The sequence below is a fragment of the Anopheles gambiae genome, chromosome 3 (genome assembly GCF_943734735.2).
Source record: "Anopheles gambiae chromosome 3, idAnoGambNW_F1_1, whole genome shotgun sequence".
Taxonomy (NCBI): Eukaryota; Metazoa; Arthropoda; class Insecta; order Diptera; family Culicidae; genus Anopheles; species Anopheles gambiae.
In genome coordinates, this window is record NC_064602.1 from 94905009 (window position 1) to 94920583 (window position 15575).

Consider the following 15575-nt stretch of genomic DNA (forward strand, 5'->3'; position numbering starts at 1 on the left):
ACACCGGATGGGTGAACAAATTGTTGTTTGTGTTTTTACTTATTTGATTCATGTTTTACTCTTTTTTTTGTTGTGTTTGTTAAATTATTTTCTTTTCTTATACTCATTCTTCGTTTACTTTTACTTTTACTTTAAATAGAGGTAGTGAGGTAGATTTTTTTTCATTTCCACTCTTCTCGCCCTTCAATATGCGTGCACGCTTCTCCTTCTTCTTTTTCGTCTTCCCTCCCCCTGCAACTGATTGCGCGCCATTCGGTTTACTTTTCTCGCTTCACGGTTTCGCTCTCTCTCTCTCTTTCTCTCTTCGACGGCGGTTCCTCTCCGGCGCTAAAATCTTGTTCAAACTTCAATGCCTTAAGCTGATTTTACAAGTGTTTATTTTCACCGAACTCGGATATCTGGTTTTGGGGTGGGAGAGAGGGTAGTTTTTTTTTTCAAATCTTCTGTGAGACCGCACACAAACATTCTCCTGCACTGTTTATCTATTTTCTCTGTATTCGCATTGGTTTGTGTTGAGTTATAAGTATGTTTTCAAATCTTTATTTACTTCTGACGTGTTTGATGGGAGTTTGCTCTGTACTGTATTACTATTTTGATTGTTATTGATTTTTGTTTTCTTTTCCCATTTGAAACTTTTGCTTTAACTGTTTTGTGTTTTAGATTGGCTACTGTAAAGATTATGTAAAGCTTTAGCATTTTCTATGCCTTTCTGTTTTTTGTTGCTGTTGTTACAGTTTATGATATAGTTGTAAAACGAGTGCCGTTAAATTGTTTTGTCAAATAGCAAGCCGTACTGTTCTAATGCGTATGTTTTTTGTTTGTTTCTATTTTCATCCAAATAAGTTTGGTTTGGAAGTTGTCTCGCGAATGTGTTTTTTTCTCTTTTTTTTTACGCGTGGTGAGTGATGAAATAAAAGTACTATAACTGAATACGCAATTTTCATTTCTACCCTATGTTTTTTTACTGCATTTAGTGTATGTTTTTTATAATAGAAATCAAATTTACTTCTCACAAAACATCTGTGTGTTTTCCGTGATTTGTATGATTTGTTAAATTTACGTTCAAACATGTTTTTTCTTATTCTTTTTTTATTATTTCATGCACTAAGACCAGCCATACAACTGAGACCAGCCTATGTAGGATAAACATAAATGTAGCTTTTTACCATTTTTATTTATTATTCTTTTTTATCCATTTTTTTGTATGTGTATTTGTGTATTGTTATGCTCCGTACCACCACTATGAGAAATGCGAAAATTATAAAGTTCTATCGATAGATTTATATAGGTGTGTTTATGTGATTTAAATGTGTATAATATTTAATTATTGCCTTCATGTTTTTTTATGTTTGTTTTCCTTTTCTCAAGCCTTTTGCATGGGTTTTTTTTTGTTGCACGGTGTGAGCTTTGTATGTGTCTGTCCGGTGAAAACAACGAAAAAATAGGAAACTATGATTATAAGTATAGTAATTATAGTCATGATGATTACGATTAAAAAAATAATAATAAACATAGTAATAATAGGCTACAACTAATGATAATGTAGTTTCGCTTTAGCAATTAGAATAATTTTAAAGAATCGTACGAGAGAAATAAGCATTCTTGTTTCAGTGTTTCACCAATCCTACAACCTAGGTGTATATATAAATCTTTATCCTTTATATATATATATATATATATATGGGAGTCTCTATATATATATATATTGGTTTCATGTTGCCCTAACCCTCACCACGCCATTTCTCTCTTACTTTTCTCTCTCTCTCTCTCTCTCTCTCTCTCTCTCTCTTTCTCTCTCTCTTTCCCATTATCTTTTCTTCTTATAGTTGGTTCCATTTGTTGCCCTACCTTTTTTTACAGTAATAATTAAAAAAAAACAAAAAAAAAACTATTTTTATCCTCTCCCTATTCCAGTTGTCTCCCTTCGCGATCCTATTCCCAAACATCTTTATGCTCGCTTCCGGTTCCATTTCTTTGATCTTCGTTCCTTTCCCACACATGCTTTCCTTGCTCCTTTTCCCCCAACCAAAAAACAAACCAACTCCAAACAAACTAACCGCATCCTTTTCCTTTCTCGCTCTCTCGCTCTCTCTCTCTCTCGCTCTTTGCCCCAATTCCTACTGCCCTTCTTTGCTGGTGGGAGGGGTGGGGGAGGGGGGAGGGGAAGAATATAAATACAGATAATGACAGGAATATAAACTATTATCACACAGGCATGTCAATTATTTGCATTATATCCTAAAACACATCCACTCATTATCCTTTTTCGCCCCAGGGGAGGGTTCGGGAACGACGGCGACGACGACGACGACGACCACGCGCGACGAACGGCGACGGTTATGCAAAAGATGAGATTTGACAAAAAACAACAAAAAAAAAAAGAAGTACAAAAGAAAAATAATCTTACGGGGACCAAAAACAAGTTCGAACGTTTTGCAGTGTCCATTCGGTTTCATCTACTTTACACACTGGGGGGGTATTCTTCTGTTTGTTTCCCATTTTCCCATTTGTTACTGTGTTTGTGTTGTGATTGTTATACGATCTTGAGGCATGTTGGAAACTGTTACTAATTTTCTTTTGTCTATTTTAACTGTTTTTCATTGACTTCTGTGTTTCAAAAAATTAAAAAAAAAATCAAAACTTTCACTTTTTGTGTTGTGCAACTCTGTCAAAGTATTTAAAGCAACATTAGGTAAATTGGAGAAAAATCAAACTTAACACACAGACACAAAACAAGAGCATGAGAACCAGGGGGGGGGGGGCAATGTGCAAAACGTGATAAACCGTCCTTAAGTAGCAGGAAAAGGATGATGATACGCGGAAGATAACGAACTGTTTCTCCTCTTGTTTCTCCCTCGCGAGCAAAGCCCTCGCTCTTCTCCACTGCCTCTCAAAAACCTAGCAACTTGCGGTGTTTGCGTGGTGACATTAGTACAATAAGTAGTAGTAGTAGTAGAAGTAGTAGTAATCGTAGTAGTAACAAGAATAATTGGGAATAATCATCGGTCGAACGGGTTAACCTGCCTATTTCTCTCTCTATCTTTCTCTCGCTACATCTTTCCACTATTTTTATGCATTTCAAATGATATTCAGCGCACACAACAAGTAACCACACACACAAATACACGTACACGTACGCATACTAGCACCACTACCACCATCAATTTCGATTTAGGTGTAGTTCAGTCTCCATTTTTGCATGTAAAAACAAAGCCGATGGTGGCTGTGCTAGCTTGTTTGTGTTCATCTGTGTGTTTGTGTGTTGTACTGTAAAGAGATGTTTTGTGGTTTTCCCCCCTCTACTGGCGCATTCTATTTTCTATTGTTTTTTTCATTTTCTTTTAAATCGCTAAAATCGCTTACACACTAACTGAAAAGGGGTTTTACACTTACAGGAGGAGCTGGGAACGCAACTAGCTAGCTAGCTTATTTTAAATTATTCCGTCTTTAACAACACAAAAATGCATTTCCTTGCCCGTTTTCGGCTGAATGGTGGTGGTAATGGATTGTTGTTGTTTTGTTTCGCGATTACGTCTATTTCTTCCCATTCTCCTGTAGCTGCGTAGCACTAGAGGTTGGTTGGTACAGGTTGTCTTACCCCTTTCATCTGTATGTGCCTGTTCTCTATGCTCTCCCTTTTTAACACTTTTGTCCTTCGAAAAAGAAAAGCTGACACTGAAACGATCTACAGGGATCCCTAAAAAAACGATAACGCAAGCAAACCATAGTGTGTTAACATAATAATTTCGAAACATTAAACCAAAAACAATGTATGTTTTCTCCGTGCTGCAGCACACAAACTCGCTTAGAAAACGGTACAAAAGGAGGAGAGGCGTTAGTTGTGTGCTTTTTTTTTTGAAATACACAAATGTAGTTGTTTCGTCTCGTTTTCTTCTTTAGCAGCCTGATGTGGCGTTCTATTTCATGCTTTGCGTATAATGGTTGCGAAAATCAAGACCCTTCTTTTGGTTGCTTATTCTGTTAGCAATTATTAGCTCTAATTTTTCGTGTTATTTTCTCTCTTCTGTATTGTTTTGTTTTGCTCTTTCTTTTGCTCAAAACAACCTTTCTGGCTCTCAATTCGGCGGCTGTACGAAAAATTAAAGTAATGTTGAATACAAAACACATGCAGTATTCCATAGTAGTAGTACAAGTAGTTCGATCTTCATAGTAAGCAATTAATTAAGCGAAAAGTAGCATTTTGTTTTTTTTTTTATCCCTGGTAGTACAATAAAGCAGAATTTTTCTTCAAACTTTTTTTTTTGTAAGCGCGCTTTATGTTGTGCTTGTTTTCTTTTTTTTGTTTTGTGTTTGCTGTCTTGTTTCACACATTCTTAGCTTTTGTTTTTATTACTCTAAAATTATAATGAGAAATTAATTTTAAACGCTTGTGTTGAATTGTTTTTATCTTCTTCTTCTTGTTTGCTTATGTTTTTTTTTGTTTGTTTTGTTTCCCAAGGTATGAAGTAACCAAATATATGTTTTTTTCTTTTCTTTACACGCTACACTCATCCAATTTGGTGCCTCCGGTTTAAGACATTGTAGCGGGATATAATTGTATGTTTTTATGCTTTTTGAAAGTTTACTTTCCTCATGTGTTGTGTGCACTTTAGGCAGGGGAGACACTAACATAAGCGTTGCCTGTTTGCCCGTTGGGGAAAAACACAACAATTGCAATAGTTCTACAAGATTCTACAGCGAAAACAAACACAACGACCCATTGGAATATAGTGAACCATTGTTGTTGATAAACCCACCCGTGTGCGAAACATCAAACTAAGAAAACTCTCTCCGCGTCTTCTACTTTTAAATGGATATTTGTTTCGGTTTTGGTTTCAGAAGGGATGAGGTTTCATTTAATGTTTTTTGAAATTTTGCATACTGATCTTAGCAGTAATATTGGGATTTGTTAGACATTTTTTTTTTCTTCATTTTTCTATAAGTTGTGTGGGCAGCTTTTCAAACATCAAATTTCAAGTTGTATGTTGCGGATGTGTTTTTTGTTTCCCTTTTGTGTTTAAATGTGAAGTATGCTTATTATTACTATATATTTTGGAGGAATTAGTGTTTGCCTTTCTGCCATTGGTTAGTACACACGCGGGTGTAGGTAGATAGTTGGCCATCGTTTACACGCTTTGATTGGTTACTGGTGCACCATCATTCTGTTGTGTCGTGTTTGTGTGTCTTGCCCTTTGCAGTGTGCATCTTGCGTACACATATATTGTTTTTGTATCTTTGTATTCCTCCCTTTGCTTTATTATCTCTCTGTTTATGTGTCGCTTAGATAGTGTACGATTTGCTTGGCTATTATATTCTATCTTCAAACCATGAGGTATAAACAGTGTTTTGCGAAATGTTTCATTTCATTCATTTCAAACCTGAATTTGCTTTTTTGCTTCACTATTTCCAAGATGCTTTTCATGTTTTTTTGTTTACTTTTTCTCGTGTTGAATTTTTGCGTCATATTGATCAGCGATTGCTGCCCGTTTGCTGGGACAAGGTGATCTTTATCTTCCTCTTCTTCTTCTTCTACGGTCTATGAGTGTATGGGTATGACATTTATTAAAAAGTTCGTTCAAAGTATGTGCTCCGTTTGCTACCATATACTCTACGCCAATTAGGGAGGGTGTTTGTGAGAGAAAGGTTTGGGTGGATGCGGTGTGTTGTTAGCTTAAAAGTGTTAAGATCTATTTGTATTGCATTAATTTTAATACCCACCAAAGGGTGACGACACGGTAATGATAGATTAAATGATAAAAAAAGCATTAAAAACTACCAATCGTCTGTGCAGCAAATGTGCAGGACTGCGCCCTTGGGATTATGCATTGATTGTTTGTTTCTTTTGTTTGTCTTCTATTCATTTTGCGTGCTTGTTTTATACTTTCACTATATGATTTCACGTCAATTCAAATGTATTCAGCAGCAGTATTACAATAGAACGATTCGAAAAGGGGTTTCGAAATTAAATCATTAGTTTGTGTTTAATTTTTAACTTTTTCTTTTTTTGTTTGCTTTTTGATCGCTTTTCTGTTAATTTTATGTACTGTAACACACATACACTCACACAAATTTAGCCAAAATTTCCGTTTCACTTTCTGTTTCCATAATACATCAACTAACACCGTGTTATGGGTAATGGTACCGTATGTTTTTTTTTTTGCCAGTTTTTCGGGGTGAGACTAATCATCATCATCATTGGTTGTGTGTGTACGCGAGTGTATCTCAACTAATAGCTTACGTTAATTGCCAATAAAGATTTAGTTTCATGCTTTGTTTTCATCATCTTTTTTTGTCCGATCACCTTGTCTCAGGCTGGTGTGTGGTTATCCATATTTAGTTATTTAGTGTTTCTCTTTTGCTCATCTATGTTTTCTTCTACTCCAAATCTTCTATATTATTTTGTTTTGTTTTGTGAATTCGCTTATGATAGTAGTTTCGTTTTGCATTTCATTTTTCATCTTGTTTTGTGTTGTTTTGTCTTCTCTTTTATATCTGGCAGTGATACAAGCTTGTTTCGAGGGCTTTAGATTTATCCAATTTCTCTTTCGGCCATGTTTGTTCAGGGTGTCACTTTCCTCTGTTAGCTTTCTCTAAAAGCATTTGTATCGTTTTTTCTGCTTCCAATTTTTGTTTTGTTTCCTTCTCGGTTTGCGTGCGTTCATGTTCGCGGTTCTTGCTCTGGCTTATAGGCGCACAATTCGCTCTATTACCTTTGTGTGTTTGTGTGTGTGTGTTGGGAGAGTTTTGCCATTATTCTTGCACATTGTTCAGGAGTGACCATAATCTTGCTTCTATGTTTCTTTTCCATCAAGCGGAGTGTAGTGTGGACGCTATTCATTCGGACTTGTATTCTTCCAGTGTTTAGTTTTGCTTTGCCTTCCATTGTTGCAGTATTGTTCAGCTGGGTCGAAGTTGAGTTCGATTCTTTTGACGCGGAGCGTTAAAGGAAAGTGAAAAATAACAACACTTTACAGCGGTTCCATCAAGTGTTTGTACATTTCGCATGCGTGTTTCTGCTGTCTGCTGTGCGTGGTGAACTTTTCCGGGCAGCGGGTTTGCGCAGTGGATCCTTCTTCATCCTCTCTGCAAGTGATTGTTGCAATGTAAAAAAAAGGGTAATCCAAACGGATTCCATCATCTTGTCGTCTTGCCAGTAACGGCGAGTGGCGTGGAATTATTAAATTCGCACGAAAAAAAACAAACATCATTTTTGTACTGTTGCGGGTTGTTTTTGTACCAAATTCCAGGGAGCATGAATCTGTGGCACACCAGAACTGTGTGTTTAAAAAATATATTCTCTATAGGCGTGTGTACGAGACAGGCGTTGGTGAAATTGTCTGTTTTGATCGATTGTGTTGGCATTTGTGTGTGTGTGATTTGGGCATGGTTAAAAAAGTGTTCATGGTTGTGACTTCCAGATAAATTAATCGGTTTACATCCGAACCATTGAAAACAAAAAGAATTGAGGACTGTTTTTAACAGCGTCCTTGGTAAAGATTGAAAAGTTAATTAACAGTGTGTGTGAGTGTGCTAAAAAGGTTACGTTGTTTTTTACACTGGCCAAGAAGAATGTTTTTTTTTTTATCTTACTTCCCCCGTATTGGGAAGACTTTTCATCGTGTACCGCAAAAATAAAACAAACATCACCGAAAACAAGACTGAATTCCGAACAACATTAAATTTAACCCAACAAAAAAACAAAACACACCTTCGAAAGCTAAATGCCTCGTCATATCACAACACTTGAAAATACTAAAACAACACACTTTGCGCACTTTTCGTTACAACCCAAGTACACTCTAAACTTACACGTGTACATTTGCTCTTCACTGCAGAGCGGAGCATTTTGCAGAGAGTTTGATTATTTTAGTGTGTTCACTTTCGCTCTCTTCGCTCTCTCTCTCTCTACCTCTCTATCTCTCTATCTCTCTCATGCTCTCCAGTACGTTGTTCGGCGATTTGTACCGCTTTGAGTCGCTTTGAGTCGCATTGAGTGGTGATGCATTAATATAACGCAGCGCCATCTCGCGGGCGAAATTCGTTCACTACCAACTACTAAGTGGCACTCGGTGTTCGATAAGTTTAAAGATAAAATAATTTTTACATCACCAACACACGCGTTCATCAACTGGTTCCGCAGAGCTGTTCCGTTGGACAACAAACAAACAAATGGGAGCGATGTTTTCTCTTTGTTGTTTGCTGTCTCCAGCTAAAGATTCCAGCTTTTACACTATTTCCAAACAACTCGCCTGTGCGGTGAGTGGTTGGGCGAGCAACATTCTGTCAACGCTTCTTCTTCACACAGCGAGCACACATGCACTTGCAACGAAACACTTTCCTTCCTAGCTCAGTTCTCTGTTCAAGTTCACGCCTCGATCTTCTTCAAGTCCGCCATACCCTTTGTGTTGCCTTGGGTTCCGTTCCGCTCTTCTTTACCAATATTCAACGATATTATAGCCTCTAGTATTTTCAATAAATATTAAAGTTGTTAGCTAAATATCATCTGCCTGTTTTGCTTCACTCTTTCTACTCTCGTTTCTTCTCCGCGCAACACGCACAAGTTCAAAACACCACGCCCTTGCTGATGGGCGAAAAGGGAACAACACACACTGTACGATTTTGTTTGTTTTGTTTTCTTCTCGATTGTACCTTCGTCTCCGAAATGAATCAATACTTAATAAAGCGAACCGATGTCATCTGTCTCTCTCTCACTCTCACACTCTCACTCTTCCTCACGAATGTCGCACTTTGTCCTGCTCCACTTCTTAATATACTTAATGCTTTGTCCAAGCTAAACGATGGCCTCCATCTTACTTTTTTTCTGTTTACTCCATAAGATCCGTATCTTCATTTCATCATTATTTTTTTCTCCTGCGTTTTGTCTTGTTTTCTCCTTCCTCAAATATGTGTATATATAATATATTTTCAATATAATATATATAATAAAAAAATCTAACAATTGATTTTAGTCACTTTGTCTCTCTTGTTTACTGTTTGTCCTCTTGCGTACCTTCTTCTTATCTCTTGCCAACTTCTTTCGCTGCTTCTACGAATATTTATACTTGCTACGATCTCGGGTCCTCCCGTGTACAACGATGTGCTGGCGCTTCGCAACATACAATTCTGATTTCACCACCCATGGCGCAACATGGCGCCGCCTACTTCGTTCCGTTGTCCAACAAAATGTCCACCTATTCACCTATGCACCAAAGAACTCGAGCGCCCGTTGTACACGCGCACCATTATAAATAGTAGACAAAAAACGCACAAACGTCACACGTTTCAGTTTTTTTTTAGTTGTTTGTTTCACTCTTTTGGTTTTCTTTTACTCACACGGCGCGTGTCCTGCTCTCTCTTTCAGTCCAACGGTAGTAGTACTTGCATCAATTTATGTGTATTTTTCTTTCTCTCTTCTTTTTGTGTTTAGTACTTAGTTCTTGCGTGTTTTCGTGTTGTTTCTTCTCCGTAGGAAATGCGTTCTTTTATGGGTTTCCTTGCGCTTTCTGCTACCTTGCTTGTTGCGAAAGCCCTATTACAAGCACACGAGTTTTAGATTAGATAAGTAAGGAGGATATTTTGCTGCTGGTTTTCATCCCATTTTGCCTAAATTGAATCGCGTATTTGTGTTTGTAGTGCAAGATTTTCAGTTGATTTGGAATATGGTTTTTGCCGCTCCGATGTATGTATGCTGGGTGCCAAGTGTTGAGTGGTAGCGAACACCATGTGTATAGCACTGTCCTTTTCTATATCTATTTCTTCACATTTATCGGAACTATATTAGGACAGCTTTTGCTGATACGCAAGCGATGTTCATGTGTACAAGATAACTTCCTACATTAGCGACACTTTTCTAACTCTGCCCCTCTGAAATTGTGAGCTTCATTCGAGGTTTGATTTTACAGTTTGGGTTTGCCTTTAGAATTTTTCCACCTGCGCCAACCGCGCCATGAGTATGTGTGTATATATGTTTCATTTTTGTCTCTTCCGTGGGCCGTTTAAATACCGCCACGATAGATTCCGAAATTCAAATGTTGTGTTCCACCAAAACGAGTAGCCAAAACTTGTGTGGTACACGCATGAAGCGTGCGTGATAATTTACCTCCAATGTCGAGCATATGTGCCAAGTGCCCACGTCTAACCCGATTTCATTTCACTATCACTAAAAGATACTACAAAAACGAAATGAATGCTCTAAAACGATATTTTCCCGAATTACAAGATATGTTACAAATTATAAGCATAATGCGTTATTCTTTAAACTTCCCGGCGATGCACCATGTATTAGTTGAATTGAAAACTTTGTATGGTTTTGTTACAAAAAAAAGAAGAAGTTATAAACCTAGTTAGCCCGTGATTTATCGGTTTTCTCCTGTTTGCGTTTCGCCCGTTAGCGACGGTTTAAACTATTGTTGGAAGATTCGGTAGTAGTAGTAGTAGTGCTTGTGGGGGTTCAGTAAGGTGATGAATATGTACGTATGGATGTGTAAATATAATTAGAAAGACTATGCATATTATGTTAAAAAAACAAACAAACAAAACATCTTCAGAGCTACAAAAAAAGTTCTTCAAGGAAACAAAACTATTTTGATTATATATCTTCTGCTTACCTTTCCACATCCAACCAACTCCTGCCCACTCTTCCGTGCCGTGTGATCTGAGGTACTTCGCTTACACGGGGTTAACAAATGCCCCGTAGACACCTACTCAAACAAACAAACATTCACAGCAGCGACGGCAGCACGAGCGAATGGAGGATGAGGTACGGGCAAGGAAATAAACAGCCATTAATTCAAAGATTGTGAGAAGTAAAAAACGGAGGAGTCAACAGGCATAAAATAAGGCTACTAAGGGATGTTTAGTAAGGGGCACAACAATGTCAACAAGTTTACGCCTCTAATGCGCACACTATTACAACTCCGCGTTCAACAATAAGTTAAGCAAAACGACGAGGATGACGGGCGGCACCCTCTCTCTCCTGGCTACTAGCGCTTACAATAGTAGTGTACAATAGTCAAACAGAACCAACACGTGCGTGGCTGCTTGCGGGAGGCATCATAACCTCTTCCCGCAAAACACGTGTTACGAAAAAATAGAAAGAACATTCTTTAACTTTTAGCACATTACGATAACATTCTACATTTAATAAGGGGGCGGGGGGGGTGGGGAGGATTAAAAAAAAAAATCGGGAACAAGTTGCAAATTGAATTTCGCCCACAATCCCCGGGGCGAACCCCGGGGTGGAGGTTCCGGTAGCAAATTTAAACTACACCACACACGATCGCCAGTAACAGGCGGGCGTCGGGCGCGCTCGGCAATAAATGCTCGGTGGCCTATATTTTGTAACGCGGCAAAAGGCGGCGCCTTCTTCTCGCTTGAGGTAAGAGAGGTCAAATTCGTTGCTTTTCCTTGTATCGCGCGCAAGGGATATCAGCACGTGCGCAAACGGTTTCTCCCCCTAGGGTGGGGAAGAATGTTCCACCCCAAGTGTAATGCACTTTCTGCCTGAGGTAATGGGTTTGTAGTTTTTTTCTCCTTTTTCTTTCTCTCTCTCTCTCTCTGTCCCCGGGTTTCTCGCTTCCTGCTCATGGTTCTGATATGAAAGGAGTTTGGAAACCAAGAGAAGTTTGCGGCAGTGGTCGGCACGCAACGTGACGCGCCAAGAGAATGGATGGATTTGGCTGGTTTCAATGTGGCCGCGCGCAGCTTCGTATCGTCGCGTTTTTCCTCCCCTGTTTTCCGACGTTCCTCTATACACACACACACATATACACTTACATCCCAAGCACACATTTGCTCACTCACGCACACATACAAGCACTTATCCTCATCGCTTAACGTGTTTTCGTAATAAATAGTTAATAAGGCATGCCCGGTTTACAATCCGTTGCTTCTCTCTACAGGGGCAGATTCGTTCTCGGGCAAGGGCGTGTGTCTGTCGGGACGCTCCAGAGGCGCCACACACGCGCCACACGCCTCGCAGAACCTTGGTTCATCTTATGCGCTTCTAAAATCAAAAAAGGGAGGCCTCATCGCCACATCATCCTAGCTATCTTCTACGATTTATCTTGCGGTTTGTCTCCTCCAGGGCGCACCTCTTTATATCTCTCTCTTTAATAGCTCGTCTTTTCCACTCTGATGGCAACTTTAAAAGAGCCAGCATCTGTCTTGGTTGCTTGCAGTGTCTACTTGATCGCTGCAAGCTTGCCTGCTTCACCATAGATAGTTAGAAATTGAGGGTTAGGGTATTGGGGGTAGACATCGCTGTGACAACTTGCTTCCGGGAGGGAGTTACACTCCTGGCTGGTTGAAGTTGTTCCGACAGGGCAGCGTTGTTCGTCCGGTCTGCCATCCCCAAAAACGGAACCACCCGTTGCCCATCTGTCTCATTGGTATTCAGCAAAACAACACTCACATCATCATCGTTTTTTATCCGATAGTCTTTGGTCAACCCGTCCCGGCTCGAAAAGGGGAAGGGCAGCGGCGCTTAGCATATTCGATGCAGCTGCGGCAACGGTGTCCGTCCGTCCCGCACGGTTTGTCCTTCCCTCCGCTGAAGCAGTGGGCGAAGCGAATGCAGTAATCAAGTAAAAACTGCGATGCCAAAAATGCAACCAACGCAGTTGAGTCGAGCAGATCATCCATCCAGATTCCCCTCCTTACCGGAGGATTGGCATGGCGGCAGTGGCATGGCTGATCGCGGCTGTTTTTCTATGCGTAAAAAGAAGTCCGCCCACAGCAGGAACTTTGTAAAAACAACAACCACGGGGTGGATCATCATGTATCCCCCAGTACGAACGAAAAATTCTGCCTTTGCGCGCACAAATCTTTCTCGCCTCCCAGGTTAATACTCTGTTTTGTCGCCTTTTGTACCTCGCTCGCTACTACATCCTCTAGCTAGTTTGCATCCCTATACACACACACACACGCGCGTAAGCGCACTGCAACTAGTTTTCTAACGCAGTCACTCCTCGCATACGGCCGGTCTAACATCTCAGGTGTCAGGACGCCAATCCTCTTTCACACAAACACTTGCATTCATCGCACACATACACACTCACACATATATCCTTTCGCGCAAGTTTCGTTTGCCTTAAAAACGAACTCTTCTAAGATTGAACAAAAAAAAACCATTTACATACTAAAGTTTTAAATCTCTCATTGCGCGATCGTTTAAGACAAAAGACCAAAAACATATCCCCCTGCGTCCGACACTTATCAACTTATACAAATCCACAACACTCGCGCACTCTATGCGCAAACCCCTTTTCTCTTGCGCGTTTTTACAGGATAGCGTGTGGCGCACACTCACACACTCGATATAACGCAAGTTCCTATCATCAACTGAATAAATTAGCAAAAAAAACGCACGTTTTTCAACAAGCTTAATCGAAGTACCTTACACGGCATTGGCTTTACGTTTTGTGTTGCTTCCGGCTCTAGCCCGTTACGTACTGGCGTACTATTTTGCGTGGATTTATGTTTGGAGAAACGGCAGCTAACAGTTTCCTCTCCTTTAGCTGCTGTCCCTGGACGTACGGCTTCAGGAACTCCATTCAATCAACGCGCTCAACCGATCTAGTACCTTGACGCCATTTCTCTCTCTCTCTCTCTTTGTTTTGGCCAGTAGTTTTTGCATTCGTTGAAAAATTCGAAGGAATGTTTTAAACGTTGCGTTTTGCATGCTTTGCTTTTGGGGGGCAACACACCACTTTGCTCTTTTCAAAACACGCTGCTGGATTATGTACGCGCAAAACAACAAACACGCCAGCTTGGTAGGTTGGTAGAGGATGACACCATTTGCCGTTTGTTTGCTATTTCTAGAGTATGGGTTGTATCATTAAATCGAATTTAGTACGGCAAGCCGAGCAAGCAAAGAGAGCACTCTTCTTCTTGCCCGGTTTGCCCGTACAAGGGTTTTTTTTAGGATGAAACGCTCCTTCCGCTTCCGCATGTTTCTGCATTGCTGCGTCTGTACGCGCGCAAGACGATTTTCGTACTGGCTATGCTTCTTACAATCTATTTCTTCATATGAATTAGTACATACCATTGAAAGTGCTTTGCTTGAATGTTGAACTCGTTTCCTATTTGTTTTTTCATCTTCTTTTCTTCTCCAGCGTACGATCGGGAACGACCCACCGATCGTCCGCGGTCTCTCCCATATGATGATGTATATGGTCACGAATTTTATCATGACGGGATGTTTTGCGGGATTTTGCTATCGTCTCACTCCCCAACCACAAACGATTTTGCAATGTGTAACGTACTTCTATTTTCTTCTTTCTCCTTATCTCTCTCTCTCCCTCGCTTCCGGTACCTGTTGAGGAAATGGTTGGATTGATATTCTGACGCGTTGTTGCTACTGGGCGGAATCTAAGACTTAGATTGGTTGGCTATTTTGATTATGGTTTGCTGTAGTAGTAGTAGTAGTAGTTGATCGATCGGAGGGGGGAAAGAGAATTCCCCCTCCAGCTTAAAGAGGCTAACGGTAAGATCCTCCCTTGGGAAGGATCGCATAAACCTCGCTTTAACTATTGCATAAGGGGGATGCTGCGTATGCGAACAAAGGAACTGGGGCAAAATAGTAATAGAGGTAAATATAACAACATTTACAAGCTAATATATGGAAAAAAACAAGGGTGTGACGGGCAGCAAAGCGATGGTCGTAGGAAAAATCTATACAGCCAGGAAGCTTTTGTACTTCCGAGACCAATCTTAGACTGCCTAAGCGCGCTTCCTGCCTCGCCACATGAACTATGGGGTTTCCCGTCTGCTCTGTCTGCTGGTGGGATATTTGGGGCTATTGCAAGTTCTACTATTGGTGATGTATTTGGCTTAACGGTGTGTGGTTGTTCATCCCTTCCTCTATGGGGTCCGCGCGACCCATCCTCTTATCGGTACTTTCTCTTTCTCTCTTCTTCTCTTGGCGTAGGGGACACTAAACACCGGCTGTGTCACTCCGCGCATCAAATTTTATCTTCTTTTCCCGTTCTACACACCTTCCGACCGTAGAGGATAATCGTACAAAATATGAGGCTGATGATAAGGATGATGATAATGATGATGGTAGTAGTTGTGGTGGTGTTACTATTGCTACTCTTGCCGTCGGTACCGTTACCACGCTTCTCTGCTCACTCTCGACCTTCATCTTCTGGCGGCTCAGGACGACCACATTTTGATTACGCATTTGTACTGGACGACTGTTGCTGGGGAGGTGTCGTCGTGACGGCGGCTGTAGTGGTAGTGGCTGCAGTTGCACCGGCAGCGGGCGTCGTTGCTCCTCCCGTCGTCTGGTCCTTCGCCTTCTGCGACGTCTGTCGCTTGGTGACCGGCGGTGGGTTCGTGGCCAGCATCATCGTACGAATACGCCGCTGTGCCGACTGCGTTCGTGTTGGCGAGAGTAAGGATTAGTACAGGATTAACTTCCATTTTTTTCACAACAGTGTTGGTGAAGTCTGATTGAGAATCGCAATTCAGAACGAATTTGAGTCTTGAATGGGAACATGGGATTTTCCACTATTCAGGATTTTAATAGTTAATATTCTTGAAAGGTGTTGGAAGGAAGATCCCAGTTTGAA

The 15575-nt window shown here is 40.5% G+C and overlaps 1 protein-coding gene across 15 annotated transcripts in view; it reads right to left on the reverse strand.

The window, feature by feature from the left end:
* Positions 1-632: 632 nt before the first annotated feature.
* LOC1280574 (insulin-like growth factor 2 mRNA-binding protein 1) overlaps positions 633-15575 on the reverse strand; it is a 70671-nt gene continuing 55728 nt past the window's right edge. For all 15 annotated transcript variants that reach the window (XM_061662455.1, XM_061662456.1, XM_061662459.1 and 12 more), the window contains one exon: positions 633-15377. In XM_061662455.1, the coding sequence (XP_061518439.1) occupies positions 15177-15377 (201 nt within the window). In that variant the 3' untranslated portion in view covers positions 633-15176. The remainder of the gene's footprint in view (positions 15378-15575) is intronic.